Here is a 16193-nt window from a genome sequence, read left to right as displayed (position 1 = left end):
TTTGATGAGAGTCCCACCCTGAACACGTCTGCACTGCAATATTGACTCACAATCAGAGCGCCACCTATTGGCGACATGAAATGTCATGTTTTTACACTGTATAAGGTCCCAGTGTCGTGGAACTTTGCGCCCCAGTCGAACGTGACGACTTCACTCATCTGACACAGTGATGGATGCAACGATTCAGGCGACGACCAGCGCCGTGGCGGTGGCTGGGGACGACCCACGCCGTGGCGGTGGCCGGGGACGAAACGTGCCGTGGCGGTGGCCGGGGACGACAGGCGCCAGCCGTGGCGGTGGCCGGGGACGACCCGCGTTGTGGCGGTGGCCGGGGACGACCGTGGACGACTGGCAACGTGGCGGTGGCTGGGGACGACCCGCCCCGTGGCGGTGGCCAGGCCAGGCGGTCCGACACGTCAGGCGGTCGTAGCACTAACCGAGTTACGTGCCATGCGAGGGCCCGTTATCACTGCTCGCAGTTTTAATTTTTATTATTATCGGATACTTAACAAATGGCTGAAAATTAAATACAAATAGTAACTGTAGCTAAATTAACAAATTTTTTTATCAATCAACCACATTTTTTGAGACGCAACTTACTGATTTATCAATTTATTCAAAATGTTAATTTTTAATTGCCAGTGAATATAACAATTTATTTACCCACATATACATTTAGTATTTTATTGACTCGTCTCCTGTTAAAAACAGTTTTGTCTGAAGGATTCATTTAATTAATTAAATCACTGTAAACAGCAACTATAGGTTAAAAAAAACATCCTTTTTATCCGTTTATTGCATATAATTATCCCACTGACTGTGACGTCTTTCACTATTTCTCTCTTATTTAACTTTAATAAGCAGATAAAGACGCGTCGCCTAAAAACAACCAGATTCTGTTGCCGTCTTCGATCCAACCGAAGGGATCAATCCCAGAATTCATCTGTCCAGGATCCATCTATCAAAGCGATAGCAGGTAGTTCTCATTAGCGGTTTAATTGAAGCCCATATCGGGATCTCCTCTGCTCAATCACAGAGACGGCCTGCTTCCTGTTTCAATTACCAACAGCTATTACCGGCTTTGATCCGCTCATCGTCCCGCCGAGGCTTCAAACTCCTCCACGTTATCACAAGTGTGTACATAAGCCAGCTCACAGATTGAAGACACTACCGTATGCACGTGGACCTGCACCGGGCGGGTCACAGCCGCGTTAACGGCACGGCTCGGAGCTTCGGGGACTCGTCCTATCGCAGATGTAATTCATATTTAAATGCTGTTGTGCTCCTTCTCGTCTGGTAATTGTGTTTGCACTTCCTGGTTACTGTTGGAAGTGGATTCACTGAAGCGTTCTGTTGATAGCAGCCTGGTAATCGCTAATTACAGAAGCACACACACACCCAATGAGCCGGCTTGTAAAAGGGTCCCTGGCTATTATTCACCGGCATCCTGGCGGGTGAGCGAGTGAGCGAACGAGCACCGCTTAATGGGACGCTTCTGGGAAAAACGGCATCGGTGACATCACATGCAGGTTTCTGATGAGGGGTTTTCACTCGCCGCCATGATGTGATGGAGCACGCGATAGCTACATGTGAGCAATGGGGTGGAGCGCCAGAAGGGGAAGTGATGACCACCACTCGACTGTTAGCAGGATATTGATTTAGTTCATATGGATCGGTGGTGGTTCCGCCATTATCACGGAACGAAGACTCGATATGCTGCGATCGCACCGTTTCTACTGAACTTTGGTCTGCAGCGTCACCAGAGAGAGTGTGACGTGTAACACAGCGGCGTTGGAGCTAGTGTGAAGTATTAAATAACAATCACAAACACGATTCCTCCCGAACACAAGAACAACAACAGCAGGTGAAGAGTTGAGCTTTCAAGCACAAGAGAAGTTGCTGAGCATCATAGCGTAATTTTAGACAAACGTTCGTTTTCCAGAGTTTATTCTGCAATAATTTCAGTGGCAGGAACCGAAGCAACGCAAACTTCCTGTCGGCCTACAGACGTACGCTGTCCCTGCAGCGCCGGTGTATTAGAGAGATCAATGAGTTGTGCACAGCCTCGACAATTAAATCAAGATTTGACCCATTTAAAAAATGGTGGTCGACGCTGATTTTATGGCCGCCACCAGTAAACAAATGTATGGGAGACCCTGTAATGTACACCGGAGAGCGATGAATCAATGTTGGGATGAAGACCTGCGACGCGTCCCGGTGTAGCCGACTGGATGTGCGTTCCCGGGGAGGCAGCGGCGGCGGCGTCCATCCCTCAGTGCGATTCCCTGAACGACTGCTGGCGCCGAGAGTGATGGTGATGACCTTCCCTCCCTGTGCGGTGTTCACCGTGTGAGTAATGCCTTCACTTCATCAGCGAATCGTTGCGTCTCTTTCTCTCGTTTCCCCCCATCGTTGAAAGCAAACGAGGAAGTACAGCCTGTACGCCTGCGAGGATACGCCGCCGCCGGCGCCTGCGTTATCTGTGTCAATGAAAACACACTAATGTGAGACGTTTGCAATCTAGCAACAAACGAGCAGATACTAACTATTAATTCTATGTGTCAAAGGTTTGCTGCCGGCACCGTCAGGCCCGTTAAACAGGCCCGTCAGCAAGTTAAACCTATAGAAAACAATCATAAAAGGTAGAAACAATGAGGCACCTTTGTGATAAATGCAACAAATGCAGCATTTTCTCCAGCTATTCCGCTACCATGACGTGATCATGACGTGCGGCCCCAGAAACGGCTCTGGGCCCAGATGGTTATTTATTCTCTATAAAAAGGAAACTCAGCAGTTTGACCGCTTCACAAATAGCCATGCATATTTTGCAATTGTTGTTGAAAGTTGTTGTCTTGTTCTCGTCCCACATATTCAGTCCCACGTAAGGAATTAAGAGTTGAAATGCAGCCGCAGCACTTCTGTGTACTCGCTGTAATATGCATGCAGAATTACTACATGACCCACCTACTGCACAACCAGCACAGCCTGCTGCTTACCCCGCCTCCCAGTGCCTTGATAGTGGGGGGGTCGCACTGGTCTGGACTGGGACGAAGACGCAGTTTTATTTCATTTCTTTATTCCGTTTTCCCATTTCCACTCCACATAGTTCCTACATTCCTCCAAAACGAGACACAATCGTGACTTTAGCTCTGTTTTTTTTTGTCAACCTTTTTAAAGCTCTGTGGATTTTTGTTTTTTTTTAATTGTTCGTTTACATAAAAATGTTATCAATATGAGCTTTAAGAGGTGATAGCAGGACCCTTTTACGATGAAGGCTCCCCAGATGAGACCTCGGACACAATAACGACGTGTGGACCTTCTGAACTTCCGTAATAACTTTCACACTTTGTTTCACTGTTCTGAGTTCAGTCTTATAAATCTGACGACGCCGGAGGACAGCGGATGTCACGGACATTTTTTGATTGGACATCAGAGCTGGGAGGGAAGTGGCCTTCCTCACATCCGTTCAAACAAAACCCTTATTAATCCTTCGTCAGGCAGTTCATTCTCATCATCCAACTCTTCAATCATTTTCTTTTTCCTAGCCATGGACTCACAGGATTTATTACACTCTTTTTCAATATCTGCTTTTATCCAATAAGATTACGTTTTCCCCTCACGCCAGCAAAAACTCAGCACCACCTAGTGGCCTGAAAAAGCAACCGTTGCCAACAAGCTTTAGAGCGTTTTCAGAACTAGCTGCTTGTTCCCAAACCTTTGAGCGTATCTGAACACAACAATCACTGTTGGGAAATCGACACATCAACATGTATGCAAATATTTTTGCCTGAATGGAAATAAAGCAACTAACTTCACCTCTGAATACGCCGTTAACCCGCATTTGCAATATTAATAGTTTAGCGTGATGGTGCATGGACCTGCCTTTCTACATCCCTGCATCGATACAATATTGCCACGGGAAAATATCTCATTGCTTTGTTGCATCTTTATAAAGTTATATGAAACTATTGAATCACGGCTGTCAAAAACATCAAAGACCACCTCGCAAACCGGGGGTCCAAATCAAACAGAAATTCTAAATATTCTAATTAAAAATCAGAGATTATTGGAGCCCTGCAGATGAAGATCATATGTTCATGTCTGAGGGCAAAGATGATGATAATAATAGCTCAAAAACACAAACACGTCCCTCCCTCTGCATATTAGCATGGACTCTATCTCCATCTCTAACCGTCTCTATCCCAACCTGTTTCTCTTCCTGCGGTGATGCAGAGAGGGGGGGGGGGGAGGTGATTATAGATGGTGGTGTCTCATCAGAGTTCCTTCCCTCGGAGTGCGCGGCCGTGAAATGTCAGATGAGACTCCAGATGGGTGGATGTTTGAAGGCCTGAAGAGCCCATCTTTCAGTCTGCTGGACCCAGAAGAGCAGCGCTCCGTTGGCCCCTGACAGGTTTGCCAATAAAGATGGAAGTCCACCACCACTTATGTGATATTAATATGGCCGATGGTCAGGCATGTAGGTTCCTAGTGGAGCTCAGTTGTACATCATTCTTTGTTTTTTTTATTTGTTCTGGGATCACACTGGAGGTCATATTTCCGTGGTTTTGCTACGGTTGAAGGACAGCTCCTTATGATAATTTATTAGTCATATCACAATGATGTAATTATCATTTTCACATTTTCTGAATGTCAAGCACATTTTTTAATTAAAACTAACGAAAAGAATAACCTTGTATCTTCCTCTTGTTATGTACGACAGTAGAAAATTGTGATATCCTGATAAACAACAGTTCGTTAATAGTTTTTAGTCTGTAGTCTGAAAATGATGGCAGAAACGTTTAGTCGTCTCATTTAGCCGCTTGTTAGCAACCGTCTTTTTAATGATGTGTAAAAGCTTCGAAGGAGCCAGAGGCATATTTACTGACATATTTTATATCGTAAAACAAAACGTTAAAAATCCTTAAGCCTAGACATAATTTCAGGCATCCAACAAAAAACACATCGACTTCGAGACCAGAAGGGAACAGGAAGAGTAAAAACGCGTTTTCAGGTTGTCCTGCAGTTGGAAACTATCGTAGCTGTCCATGGTGCTGAAGCTTCCTCCGCAAAATGATAAAGAAATAAACAAACAATCCCTGAATCTAACAAAAATATGTTATTGCAGAGTGAACTTTCATAAGTGAAATCTCAAATGACGATGATTATTATGCCTCTGGTGACAAAGCTTCTTCACCCTCGAACAGAATCACCATTATCTGACGTTTAGAGCTCAGTGGATCTGCAAATATCATATCTATATTATTATTTTAACATCTACCAGATGATTTCAGTTCTTATCTCCACTGTCTCACTGCTGAATCCATATCATCATATTAGTTATGGCCTATTTACAATTTTCCTTAATTAATAGACGATGTTTCTAAAAAATATATATATTTTCTGAATGTTTAATTTCATATGCAAACTAAACACACCTGCCACGCTTAAAATCAGGGTCATCGCTGGTAAACTGGGATTCGGTCCGTTAATGGAAACCCTCATCCTCCCTCTCTTTTAACAGAAGCTCCTCATCCACAACATCTTAATAAAATGACAAAGTGAAAACAATAACAGCGCTGATATTTCATTTTTAAAAGTTTCTTGGGCAGATGTTTTTCTCCTTGTACAATAAAATGACTGCAGGGAGCGTATATATATATTTCATAAAGCAGGTATTTATCTTGTGGGGCGATGAGCGGTGCCTTCCTGACCTGACCTGACCCTCCATCATCTGTCAGCCTCCACAGGAGCACTCAGTCCCACTCAATAACCCCCCATCCATCCTTCCCCCGGCTCCATGAACGTAACCCGCAGAGACCCGGCCCTCGCACAATGGGTTGTGACAACCCTGACCGAGGCCTGACCTGTGTTTGTGTGTTTGTGTGTGTGGATCTGTGCATGCACACTGCACATATAATATCTAGAGATGGGCCTGATATGATCCAGTTTCGGGATCTGATGTGATATGGTGGCGTATCAGATATCAGGGCCGAGGTTTACGACCGGTTCTCACTGACGAGGCGCCAAATAATGCAGCAATAACCTGTAGCAAACTTTACTTTAAGATACTTACGGCAGAAATCATTTAAACTGGATGCACGTAGCATAAAGCTCATCAGTGGAGTCAGTGGAGCATCGCAGTAAAAAGGGAAGTGAAATCAACGGGTTAGTTACCAGTAGGGTTGGGCATCGAGATCCGGTTCCAAATAGGAACCGGTTCCTAACCTCCGGTTCCGGAACCGTTAAGAAGCTGTTGGAATTGCGATTCTTTTTTTTTGGTTCTTAAACGTCCGCACTAGTTTGTTTGTTTTACTCCGCTCGCACTAGTTTGTTTGTTTTACTCCGCTCGCACTAGTTTGTTTGTATTACTCCGCCCGGCGTGCGGAGACTCCGCGATAGAACGATCAGTAACGAGTAGTCAAACGCGCTACTATTGCCAAACCAGTAGTCAGATTAAAGTTACTTATCCAAATACACGGCGCGTTACTATTTTTGTCAGTAAAAAAAAAAGATCTGCTTTCTTCGTGCGTCTCAGCGGGGTGACGTATGTTAGCCGACACCTTCACGGACGGTCGCGTGTAGTCGGCTTTACCGGCAGAAACGTAAACAATGGAGGGGGAGAGATACGCATTTTCCAGCTGGAAATACAAGCATTATTTCGACTTCATCTCAGCAAAAGATGGCAACATAAAGGTTCGTTGTACACTCTGTGTTAATAACAAAGTGTTGTCTACTTTCAAGAATACAGCGTCAAACTTGAAAAAACATTTAGAGTCACAGCATGGCACAACCACATTAAAAGAGCAGGTCCCGCCCGGTGACGGTGAAAAGGTGCAGCGTGTGAATAAACAAGACGAGTTCTCGATTTCACGGAGCTCCTGCTAACTCAGTCTGTGCTGAGATGCGAGCGGAGTCTCTCTTGAGTGTTTAGTGGAGAAATGTCTCGCTGCTTGCTGGCCCCGCCCCCTCCCTTCATCATCACGCCGCTCATACTTGAGGACTGTGCTCATTTGTTCCATAAAAAACACTCCTTGCTGCTCTAATGCTGGTTCAATATTCATAAAATGTTCATTCATGATGTTACTGCCATTACAATATGCAAACAATTATTTAAGTTAAGTGAAGTCAAGAGTACTACTTTTCAAAGTAACTGTGGCAACACTGGACCTGTTGACCTGCACCTCAAAGAATCGGAATCGAGAATCGTTTAGAACAGGAATCGAAACAGAGGATCGGAATCGGGATCGGAATCGGTAAAATCCAAACGATGCCCAACCCTAGTTACCAGTTAAGGGTTGTCGGGCTTTCAAAAGCAAAATCAGATGGAACTGAATGAATGCCTTTCATTATACTGAATGTCAATGGTCCATCTGAGCCGAGAAGGAAGAAATGTTTGGCTGAGTCCTCCCCACCAACCCCTCGCCACCGTTTGCTGACATCGATAGCGTTACCGGCGGCTGAAAGAAACGCCATTTCAAGAGTCTCCATCTTCCGCATGGTGACGTATTTCTGAGTGAAACAGGAGGCGGGACTAAACATTGGGAGGAATTTGACTTGATGGTTGAAAGGATGAGCTCACCACCCTCTCCAGCTCCGATTGATTGATTGATTGACAGATGAATGTCATGATATTATTGGCTGGCGTTAGCTGAAGCAAGCAGGCATCATATTTTGATTTTAGGAAGAATGCTCGCTGTCTTTTCAGCACATATTGTTAAATAGGTGAACAACGGGGGACGTGATCTAAAGGGGATTTTCCTTTCAGCTCCACTTTAATGGGTTTTTTATACTGTAGATATTTATTTCTCTGCATGGTTCAATTATTTCATCTTCACTCTGAAAACCTTATGAAGGATTTGTCAGTTCGCCGTTGCATTATTCTTTGAAACTCTCGTATTACTTTTGAACGCACGTATTAAACCAACCAGGAGTTGATTGATCGTTGCCGTGGCGGTTTGCTCCCGATTGTATGTGAAGCCGAGTTAACCTACAGGTCAAATACTTTGGAATACATTTAAATTCAATGCAGAGTTTAGACAAGAAAAAGAGCTCCGATATCAGAACAAATATCCACATTCAGGTATCAGAATCAGACCTGAACTGGAAAAAGCATCGTTGCGTCTCTACTATTGTGCGTCAGACTCCTGGTTGTGTACGTTGGTTTATGGGAGGAAGCGGGAGGCTGATGGGGGAGAAAATCTCTCTCCCTGCAGAACACTTCCTGTCACTGCTCATCCATCCTCTTCCTGACATTTCCCTCCATCGCCGCCTTCAACCGAGTCTTGCAGATTAAAAAAAAAAAAAAAAAAAACGACCCCGGCGATCATCCACCTTTTCTAATCACGTGCACGTAAGACACGTGCACACGCCGGTTATTGGCCCACAGCTCTCTTTTGTCTTTAATGCGAGCGGTGGTTTTATCTCAGCGCCACGTATAATGGCTCAGAGATGGTATCATCAGAGACGGGCCAGCTTGACTAAATGGGAGCAGCAAATTGACTGTAGTATTAGGAGAGATGGGCCTCCATCTGATAGGATCCCATTAAAGCAGGCTTGCAGATGAATATGATTAGCTTTTCATTCCTCCTAATGGAAACATATTCTGGGGAGGAGGAGGAGATGAAACGTTGTGGAGTGATGGGCCTCTGATGGGGTTGTTATTGCCTAATTTGGGTAGAAAGACCATTAAAGTTCTTGGAGGGGACGATGAATGGCGTCTGTAAGTATACTCTCGGTTATGGCTCTGGACCGCTGGTTCACCGTGTGTGGGCAGTGCTTTGCTTTGTTGATGCCTCCACTTTAATGGCTTCACGTCGGGGATGGGTTTTCTTTCGCCGAAACGTGACTAACGACTTTCGAGGTTTCATCTCCTGCCCCGAATGATGCGATCCGTGTGTTTGTGTTACTGTTGTGGTTTTTTTCACCGTCGTTATCCGGCTGTGACAGAAGTGCTTCGTTAGATCATAAAACCACCATCGTGAGCACGACTTCTTAAGCAGATTACTGTTCATTAACAGGGAACATCTGGGGGAAGCCAGTCCTCGTATCAGAGCCGGCGCTCGTCTCCGTGAGCTGGATGAGAGCCGTTTAGAGACACGTTCCCGTGAGTAACGTCAGCAGGATTGGCAGGAAGTGTTGGTCACTCTGTCCGCTTGGCCGCTAATTAATGGCAAATATACGTTAAGGCAATACGTAGCATATCAAAGACTTTCACACACGCAGGCCTCGCTGCAGCGACGCGTCTCCAGGGCTTCTAACATACATTACAGATGCAGCAGCAAATGTGTTCAGTATCCATGTGAAAACACATCCATCTGTCACACAATAACTTGATGAAAGATCAGCGTAAAATTACTCAAACCACGGGGAGATATTAGATTATGAACACATTTCATTAGAACTCAACAGAATCCGACACGAACCCACAGCCTCCAAAAGGACCATAAAGTTCAATCAACGTCTCTCTGAAGCAGTTAAATCACAAACTGAGCTTATAACCTTCCTGAGGGTGAGTGGGATCAGACGGATCCAACACACTGGGTGCGATGCAAGAATACAGAGTAGTATAAAATACTCTGCTACTACGCTCCACTACTTATTTTTGGTAAAAGAATCAAACGTTTTGTCAGCCAACATGTCCCGAAAGTACGAAAGCAGAATGAATCGTTGTGCAGGAGAAAATGGGCTATTTCAGCGTTAAGTTTTTACTGAAAAAAAACTATCAAATTATCATAATATATCCAAACTATAAAGTGATTCCAGGATGTTTCAGTGACGTTTTAAGACTTTTAAGTGTATTTTGACGATTATCAGATAAGTATCGTGAATAGGCAAGATAATTGCGACATGAACTTTTCATATCGTTACATGTCTACGTAAAATACTTCAGAATACACAGTGCATGAGTACGTGTACTTTATAGCAGTGAAGCTCCCCAAACGGAGGTTTTGTGTGCGGCTCCTTGAGCTCAACCTCGAGACGGAGACACGATTCCCTCGCAGCATTTTGTCGCCGTCTTCCTGGCTTTGCTGCCACTTCTCCCTGTCAGCCTCTCAGCTTAACTGCACATTTGTAAGAGAAAAGATGAGTGTATCCATGAATCATCGCCTCATTCTGTCCGTCCGCCCCAGGGAATCGTGTCGGGCACACGTGCTTTCGTCGTGATCGTACAGTTTGATTTGGATTATGAATAAGAATTTACAGTTAAGACAAATTGATTCATGTTTTTTTTAACTGGGACTTTATGCTGCCGTGATATAAACATCTTTCCAGGATCACTTTCTCCCTCATTAGATGTGATGGCGGCTGCTGAGAGGCTTTTAGTTTCAGGGTTTATTTGTGGTAGGACTCACTTCTAATAACTTCTGCACAAACTTCTTGTTTAGCTGGAAAACCAGAACAAATCACCTGCACTTCTTTACTCATGAATAAGAAACGAAGCACATTAGAAATAAAGGTTGCTTTTTCCATTTTAGGTCACGCTCTCTTAGCTTATGAATTTCTTCTCCTTCTACCGACGATTCCTGCAGTCTGGCTCTCTTATTTCCGAGTGAGGGTTTAATATAGTTATTGTAATTGTGTTGTGTTGTCTTTGAAGTCGAGACGAGATTGCTTTTGACTTGCAAATATTTCAGATTGAATTGGGCTGAATGTCTTTTGGGAAATGTCCCCGGCGTTCACAGTGTCCTCCTCTTTCCCCTCTTCTACGAAGGTTAATAGTGTCTGCTCTCAGCGAGCGAGTCGTGGACTTCACTGAGCCGTTCAGGGACCGAGGGGGGTTTCTCTCTCGGGGCGGGGCCGAGTCAGCAGGTCAAGCTTTATTCTGGTGGGGAAATTAAAGGGCAGATAGTTGGACTCTTGATGGTGTGTGTGCATGGTGGAGCACCATGAAGTGTCTCACCCCACTTGCCACTTTATTTATTTTTTTATCATGTGAAATTGCAAATGCAAATTATGCAGTTTATCCGTTTTATCTAATACGTTTTCACTCGTGCTGCACAATACATCGTTTCAGCACCGACAACGGGATGTGTGCAGGAGCAACATTCACATCGCAGTAAACGCGTCACGCTCAGACTATTTAGCTGCCTAGGCCTGGTGTGTGACGTGGATGACCTTCTGTCTGCTGTGTGTGTGACTTGAAGGTTGAGACAAATTTGATGAAATGCATAACAAGATGATTTAATCTCTGTTTGTCCCTCTCAGGTACGGAGACATGGTTCCTAAGACGATCGCGGGGAAGATCTTCGGCTCCATCTGCTCCCTGAGCGGCGTGCTGGTGATCGCCCTGCCCGTCCCCGTCATCGTGTCCAACTTCAGCCGCATCTATCACCAGAACCAGAGAGCAGACAAGCGGCGGGCGCAGAAGGTTCAGGTAAACAGTCTTACTTCCCTTCAGCTGGGCCCCGGAGGGCTGGACCTCCAGACATCCAGACCTCACAGGGGGGGGGGGGGGATGTCTCTGACTCAGCAAGGTTCAGGACTAATGATGATAACGCACATTGACTCACACTAACAGTAGGTGTGTGATGTATATTCAGAGAGTAGCAGCAGACTTCACTGGAGCTTCTCCCTCCACATGCATACCTAAACCGTGGCCTTCCTATTTCCTCTCCGCTCTGCATAAGTACATCAGGTTTGGTGGATTTGTTTCTTGCCCAGAGCCAGACAACACTGAAGGTTAGCTAAGCGTAGCTCAGATCAGGCAGCTACCCGGGAACCCTAGAACTATTTGGATTCACATATCTTGATCGAGGGACCCCAATGCCAGATTTCCCTCGCCAAAATGGGGCCTGATTTGGAGCGTCATTCAGCTCACTTTCTAACATGTGAGCATGACATGGTTGGTACCGATGGTTCTTTATGATGTCTAGTTTTATATGATACCCGTATCTTAACACCAGCTCAAAGTGTGAGCCCGCCACACTCTCTCAAAGACAGTGATGTTGGCCGGGATTGACGGCATGTGTGTGGTTTATGGCGCTGTCCCGGGTGCTGAAATCCAGAAGATGTTTGAGCCAATTCTTTTTATGGGTTGTCATATCAGTTATTTTTTTGTGATTATTGCACATTTGGTTTCCACTTTCATTTCAATTTAAAAAAAAAAATCCTCTGATTAGACAATAACAGCCATGCTAAGGACAATACAGGAAATAATGAGTGCAGGTTTTTGGAAAGTTTGCCAGATTAACAATCATAGTCATGAAAAAGTCCGTCATCAAAATATGTAACAATAACGATTAAATCAACTAAATTACAAACCCAATAACTAGTGAACAATGAGATGTTCTGCTCCACAGCGTGGCACCACTGTAACAAACTGTATTATTCCCTCGAGTCACTTCACGTCTCAACGACTAGTTATGCAAAAACAGGAAGTTGAGTGCGAGCTGGCAAAACTCCCCCCATCGGAGAATCCTCCATTATTTCCCATCTAGAAATAGTTTTCTCCATTTTTCCCGTCCTTGTGTGGAGATTTCCTCAATATTAATAGATTAAAAAGAAAAAACACACCCAGGCATGAATTTAAAAAGGGGGATTATGTAAACTGGTGTTTAAACTGTGGAAGATTTAAAAGATGCTATCTTCCTTTGGGTAAACAGCCTTCAGACTCCTTTAAAGAGTCGCGTGTCCACGAGCCAAACTGGGCGGCGGCCTCAGCTGGCGCTCGTACAACGCCGGGCTGCTAATCACAGTCTGAGGGCAAAGCTGACAGGAAGCAGTGTGTTTGCTCGGAGCTGGCAGACGTGCACACACTGACACATATTTCTTATGAGTCCGATCCTCGCTCTCTCTCATCTCTCTCTCTCGTTCTCACCTCTTTTTTTACTTCTTCCCCGGCTCGTTTCTGCTCCTCTACCTCCCCCTCCTCCCTCTCTCCCTCTCTGTGATTACTGCCATCCATCCTGGCTCTCCGGTCGTAGTTTAAATCTGTTTAAAGACCTGCGGTTCGACCGTGGCCTGACCGCTGGCCGGCCTTAACTAACCGTAACCTTGTCTGGCGGACCGACGCTCCGGTGGAACGGTGGCCAAGTGTGCCGGGACGAAGAGGCACGCGAGACACGATCTGGGTTGAAAACGGGTCCAGATCAGGAGTTCACAAAAGTCAGGGTTACGACGCAGAATGTGTCAAAAAAAAGAAGAAGGTAGAAATGCCAGAGAAATGTCCTTGATATTTAAAATGTAAGGAAGGAAGGAAGATTTTCTACATGTCGTCACACAATATAAGTCATAAGTTATTTTCCAAATGTAGCAGGATTATTCCAACAAAGTCGGTTTGTAACGCGAGTCTGACCGAAAGCTTCGTAGCGAACGGTTCCACACAAATACGTGTTTTGTTACTTAGATGTATATCATCGACAGAGAAAAGAGCGTAGAGGAGAGTGGGGAGGAGGACGGTCAGAGGGAGGAGGAGGGAGGGGGAGGGAGGGGAGTAGAAAGGGGGAGAGCTGGAGGCGACGTGTGTCCTAATGCTGCATTCTTTCCTGAAATAGCCATCATCCAGATGAGGTGCTGGCTGGAAGGAAGGTGTGTGTGTGTGTGTGTGTGTGTGTGTGTGTGTGTGTGTGTGTGTTGAGGCCTGACCTTGGGGTGTCCCGCCTCCCCGAGTGTTCTCCACTGAGCCGCAGCGTGATGCAGCGGACCAGACACCCACCCTCCACCCTCCGCCCGCCGTAGCATGACGGTGCTGTCATCATTACCCAGCACTAAAATGACTCAGCGATCTGCCCGAGCGCCCGTACACATCCATCCTCTGCTTCATGACAGCGTGACTCAAAACACCTCGTTATTGCCCTTCGTGAGAACATTTCACCTGAACATTTCACCTTTTGACGACGGCGATTCAAGGTCATGAGCGGCAGGTACGCCTCGTCATCGTACGGCAGGTACGATGACGAGGCGATATCTTAGAGCATTTAGGAGACGATCTGTGTATGCCATCTTTAATTAGCCCAAGATCTTTCCATCCATCCATCAATTTTGGCAGATATATCAATATGAGAATTTTTCAGAATCGGCTGGACTGTAATGCTACCGTGAGCATTAAGCCCAGAGCACTGCTCTCCGGCCTCGTAGGACTGTGGACGATTCATAGCAGAAATGGATTTACTGCATTTTAATATGTGTGACATGTGCTCGGCTCATTACAGGTCACATCACATTAATTTTAATGTTTTCCGACTCTCCCGTCGGCGGACGAGTTTCTCACACTGTAGAAGAACGGTAACCCGAGTGCAGAGGGTGTATGATAGAGCCATTAGCATTGTATGGTCCACTCTTTCACAGCTAATGACAACCGGGATCTTTAATGTCCCACCCAAGTCATGAGTTACTCAGCCATGCCATTCCTTCAATACCCCCCATTACTAGTGTCTGCATAACATGGAGCGTTATTTAATGCTCCATAACCTTAACGACATGTGACCTCAGCCATCGGGCCGGTTAGCAAAGTGTCGTTGGTCATTTACCGTGAGAAAACGTCATTTCATCACCTGCACGTGGTTATATTTCACAGGAAAAAATCCATTCTAACTCAGACCATTTATTACAATAAGGCTGATGCTAATGGAGATCCAGATCCAGATTTCCTTTAACAGGACTTATGAGACCTGCAGGGCTGACGGGAGGGGCGAGAAAAGGTAGACTCATTACAGTTCACATCTCCGCCAGCTGTGGCTGAAATGACTAGCTGCTGCAATGACTAGCTGCTACAATGACTAGCTGCTGCAATGACTAGCTGCTGCAATGACTAGCTGCTGCAATGACTAGCTGCTACAATGACTAGCTGCTGCAATGACTAGCTGCTACAATGACTAGCTGCTGCAATGACTAGCTGCTGCAATGACTAGCTGCTGCAATGACTAGCTGCTGAAATGACTAGCTGCTACAATGACTAGCTGCTACAATGACTAGCTGCTGCAATGACTAGCTGCTGCAATGACTAGCTGCTACAATGACTAGCTGCTGCAATGACTAGCTGCTGCAATGACTAGCTGCTGCAATGACTAGCTGCTACAATGACTAGCTGCTGCAATGACTAGCTGCTACAATGACTAGCTGCTGCAATGACTAGCTGCTGCAATGACTAGCTGCTGCAATGACTAGCTGCTGAAATGACTAGCTGCTACAATGACTAGCTGCTGCAATGACTAGCTGCTACAATGCTATTTGACTGCAGACGTAATAAGCGTGTGCGAAGTGGAGCCGTGACATCACCGTTGCCACGGGGACCAGGTTTTGGTAGTTTACACGGCAATGTTGGAGTTGTGTTTTCAAAAGATTTCACCCTGGAACCCCGTTTTTCAAAAGTTTTCGTTTGCAGCCCCCCCAAAATGCCGTTGTCATGGAAACGAACAGCCAGAACATAAAAGTACTTTTGCATATTAATAACAATATTAATACATACGTTTTATGTATTGCTTTTCGACGCTTTACAAAAAATATAAATATATATATATATATATAAATATAAAACCTTGTTGTGTAAAGGGCCCCTAAGAGTAGTGGTGGGGAGTCGACAGGCAGGCAATTGCTGTATTAAACGGGCAATTAAAAGAATAGCTAAATATTTAGCAGCTTGGTGCAGCGGTATGCAGGACAGACACAGAGATACACACTCACTCACTCAACCGATCCCATGATCTCCTGGTAGAGATGATAATAATTATTGAGTGCAGCATTAGGCCCTCAGCATCTTCCACTCGCCTCCCCCAATTTCCATCCATCTTCATTCAGGGCTAATTGTTCGCTGTTCTGGGCTCCCATTACAATTAGCCATCCATCTGGGCGGCGGCAGATCGACAGCCGCTCATCTGTCTCACTGCACAAAAGAGAGACACGTGAAGAAGATTGTACTCGGTCGGTCCTCAGCGGCGCTACCTTTGTTCCACGGCGAGTCCGTCCTCGACTCCACGCGTGATCCCGTGAAGAGATCGGGAACAAAGTGTCCAATCTGCTGCGGCTCTTATTTGCATAAAAGGTAATAACATCCTCAGGTCTAATTACAAATTCTGGATAAAAGGCCGGATTTAAATGGAGAATCATTAAAGGACAAGTGATGCAGAAGGATTCAAATAGAAGGGGGCTGAATTTAAATGAGCTTTACTTTAAAGTGCAGCTCTGGTGTTCTCCTGGATGGGGATTATTTCCATTTTTTTTCTCTTTACTTATTTTCTTATATTTAATTCACTTTT

At 45.3% G+C, this 16193-nt stretch overlaps 1 protein-coding gene across 1 annotated transcript in view; it reads left to right on the top strand.

The window, feature by feature from the left end:
- The window catches only part of kcnd3 (potassium voltage-gated channel, Shal-related subfamily, member 3), a 109882-nt gene that overhangs the window by 78349 nt on the left and 15340 nt on the right, over nucleotides 1-16193 (top strand). Inside the window, exon 3 of the mRNA XM_084015778.1 lies at nucleotides 11206-11374. Within this exon, the coding sequence (XP_083871904.1) occupies nucleotides 11206-11374 (169 nt within the window). The remainder of the gene's footprint in view (nucleotides 1-11205; nucleotides 11375-16193) is intronic.

The sequence above is a fragment of the Eutrigla gurnardus genome (genome assembly GCF_963514095.1).
Source record: "Eutrigla gurnardus genome assembly, chromosome: 8".
In the NCBI taxonomy this organism is placed as follows: Eukaryota; Metazoa; Chordata; class Actinopteri; order Perciformes; family Triglidae; genus Eutrigla; species Eutrigla gurnardus.
This window is presented reverse-complemented; position numbering and strand designations above follow the sequence as displayed.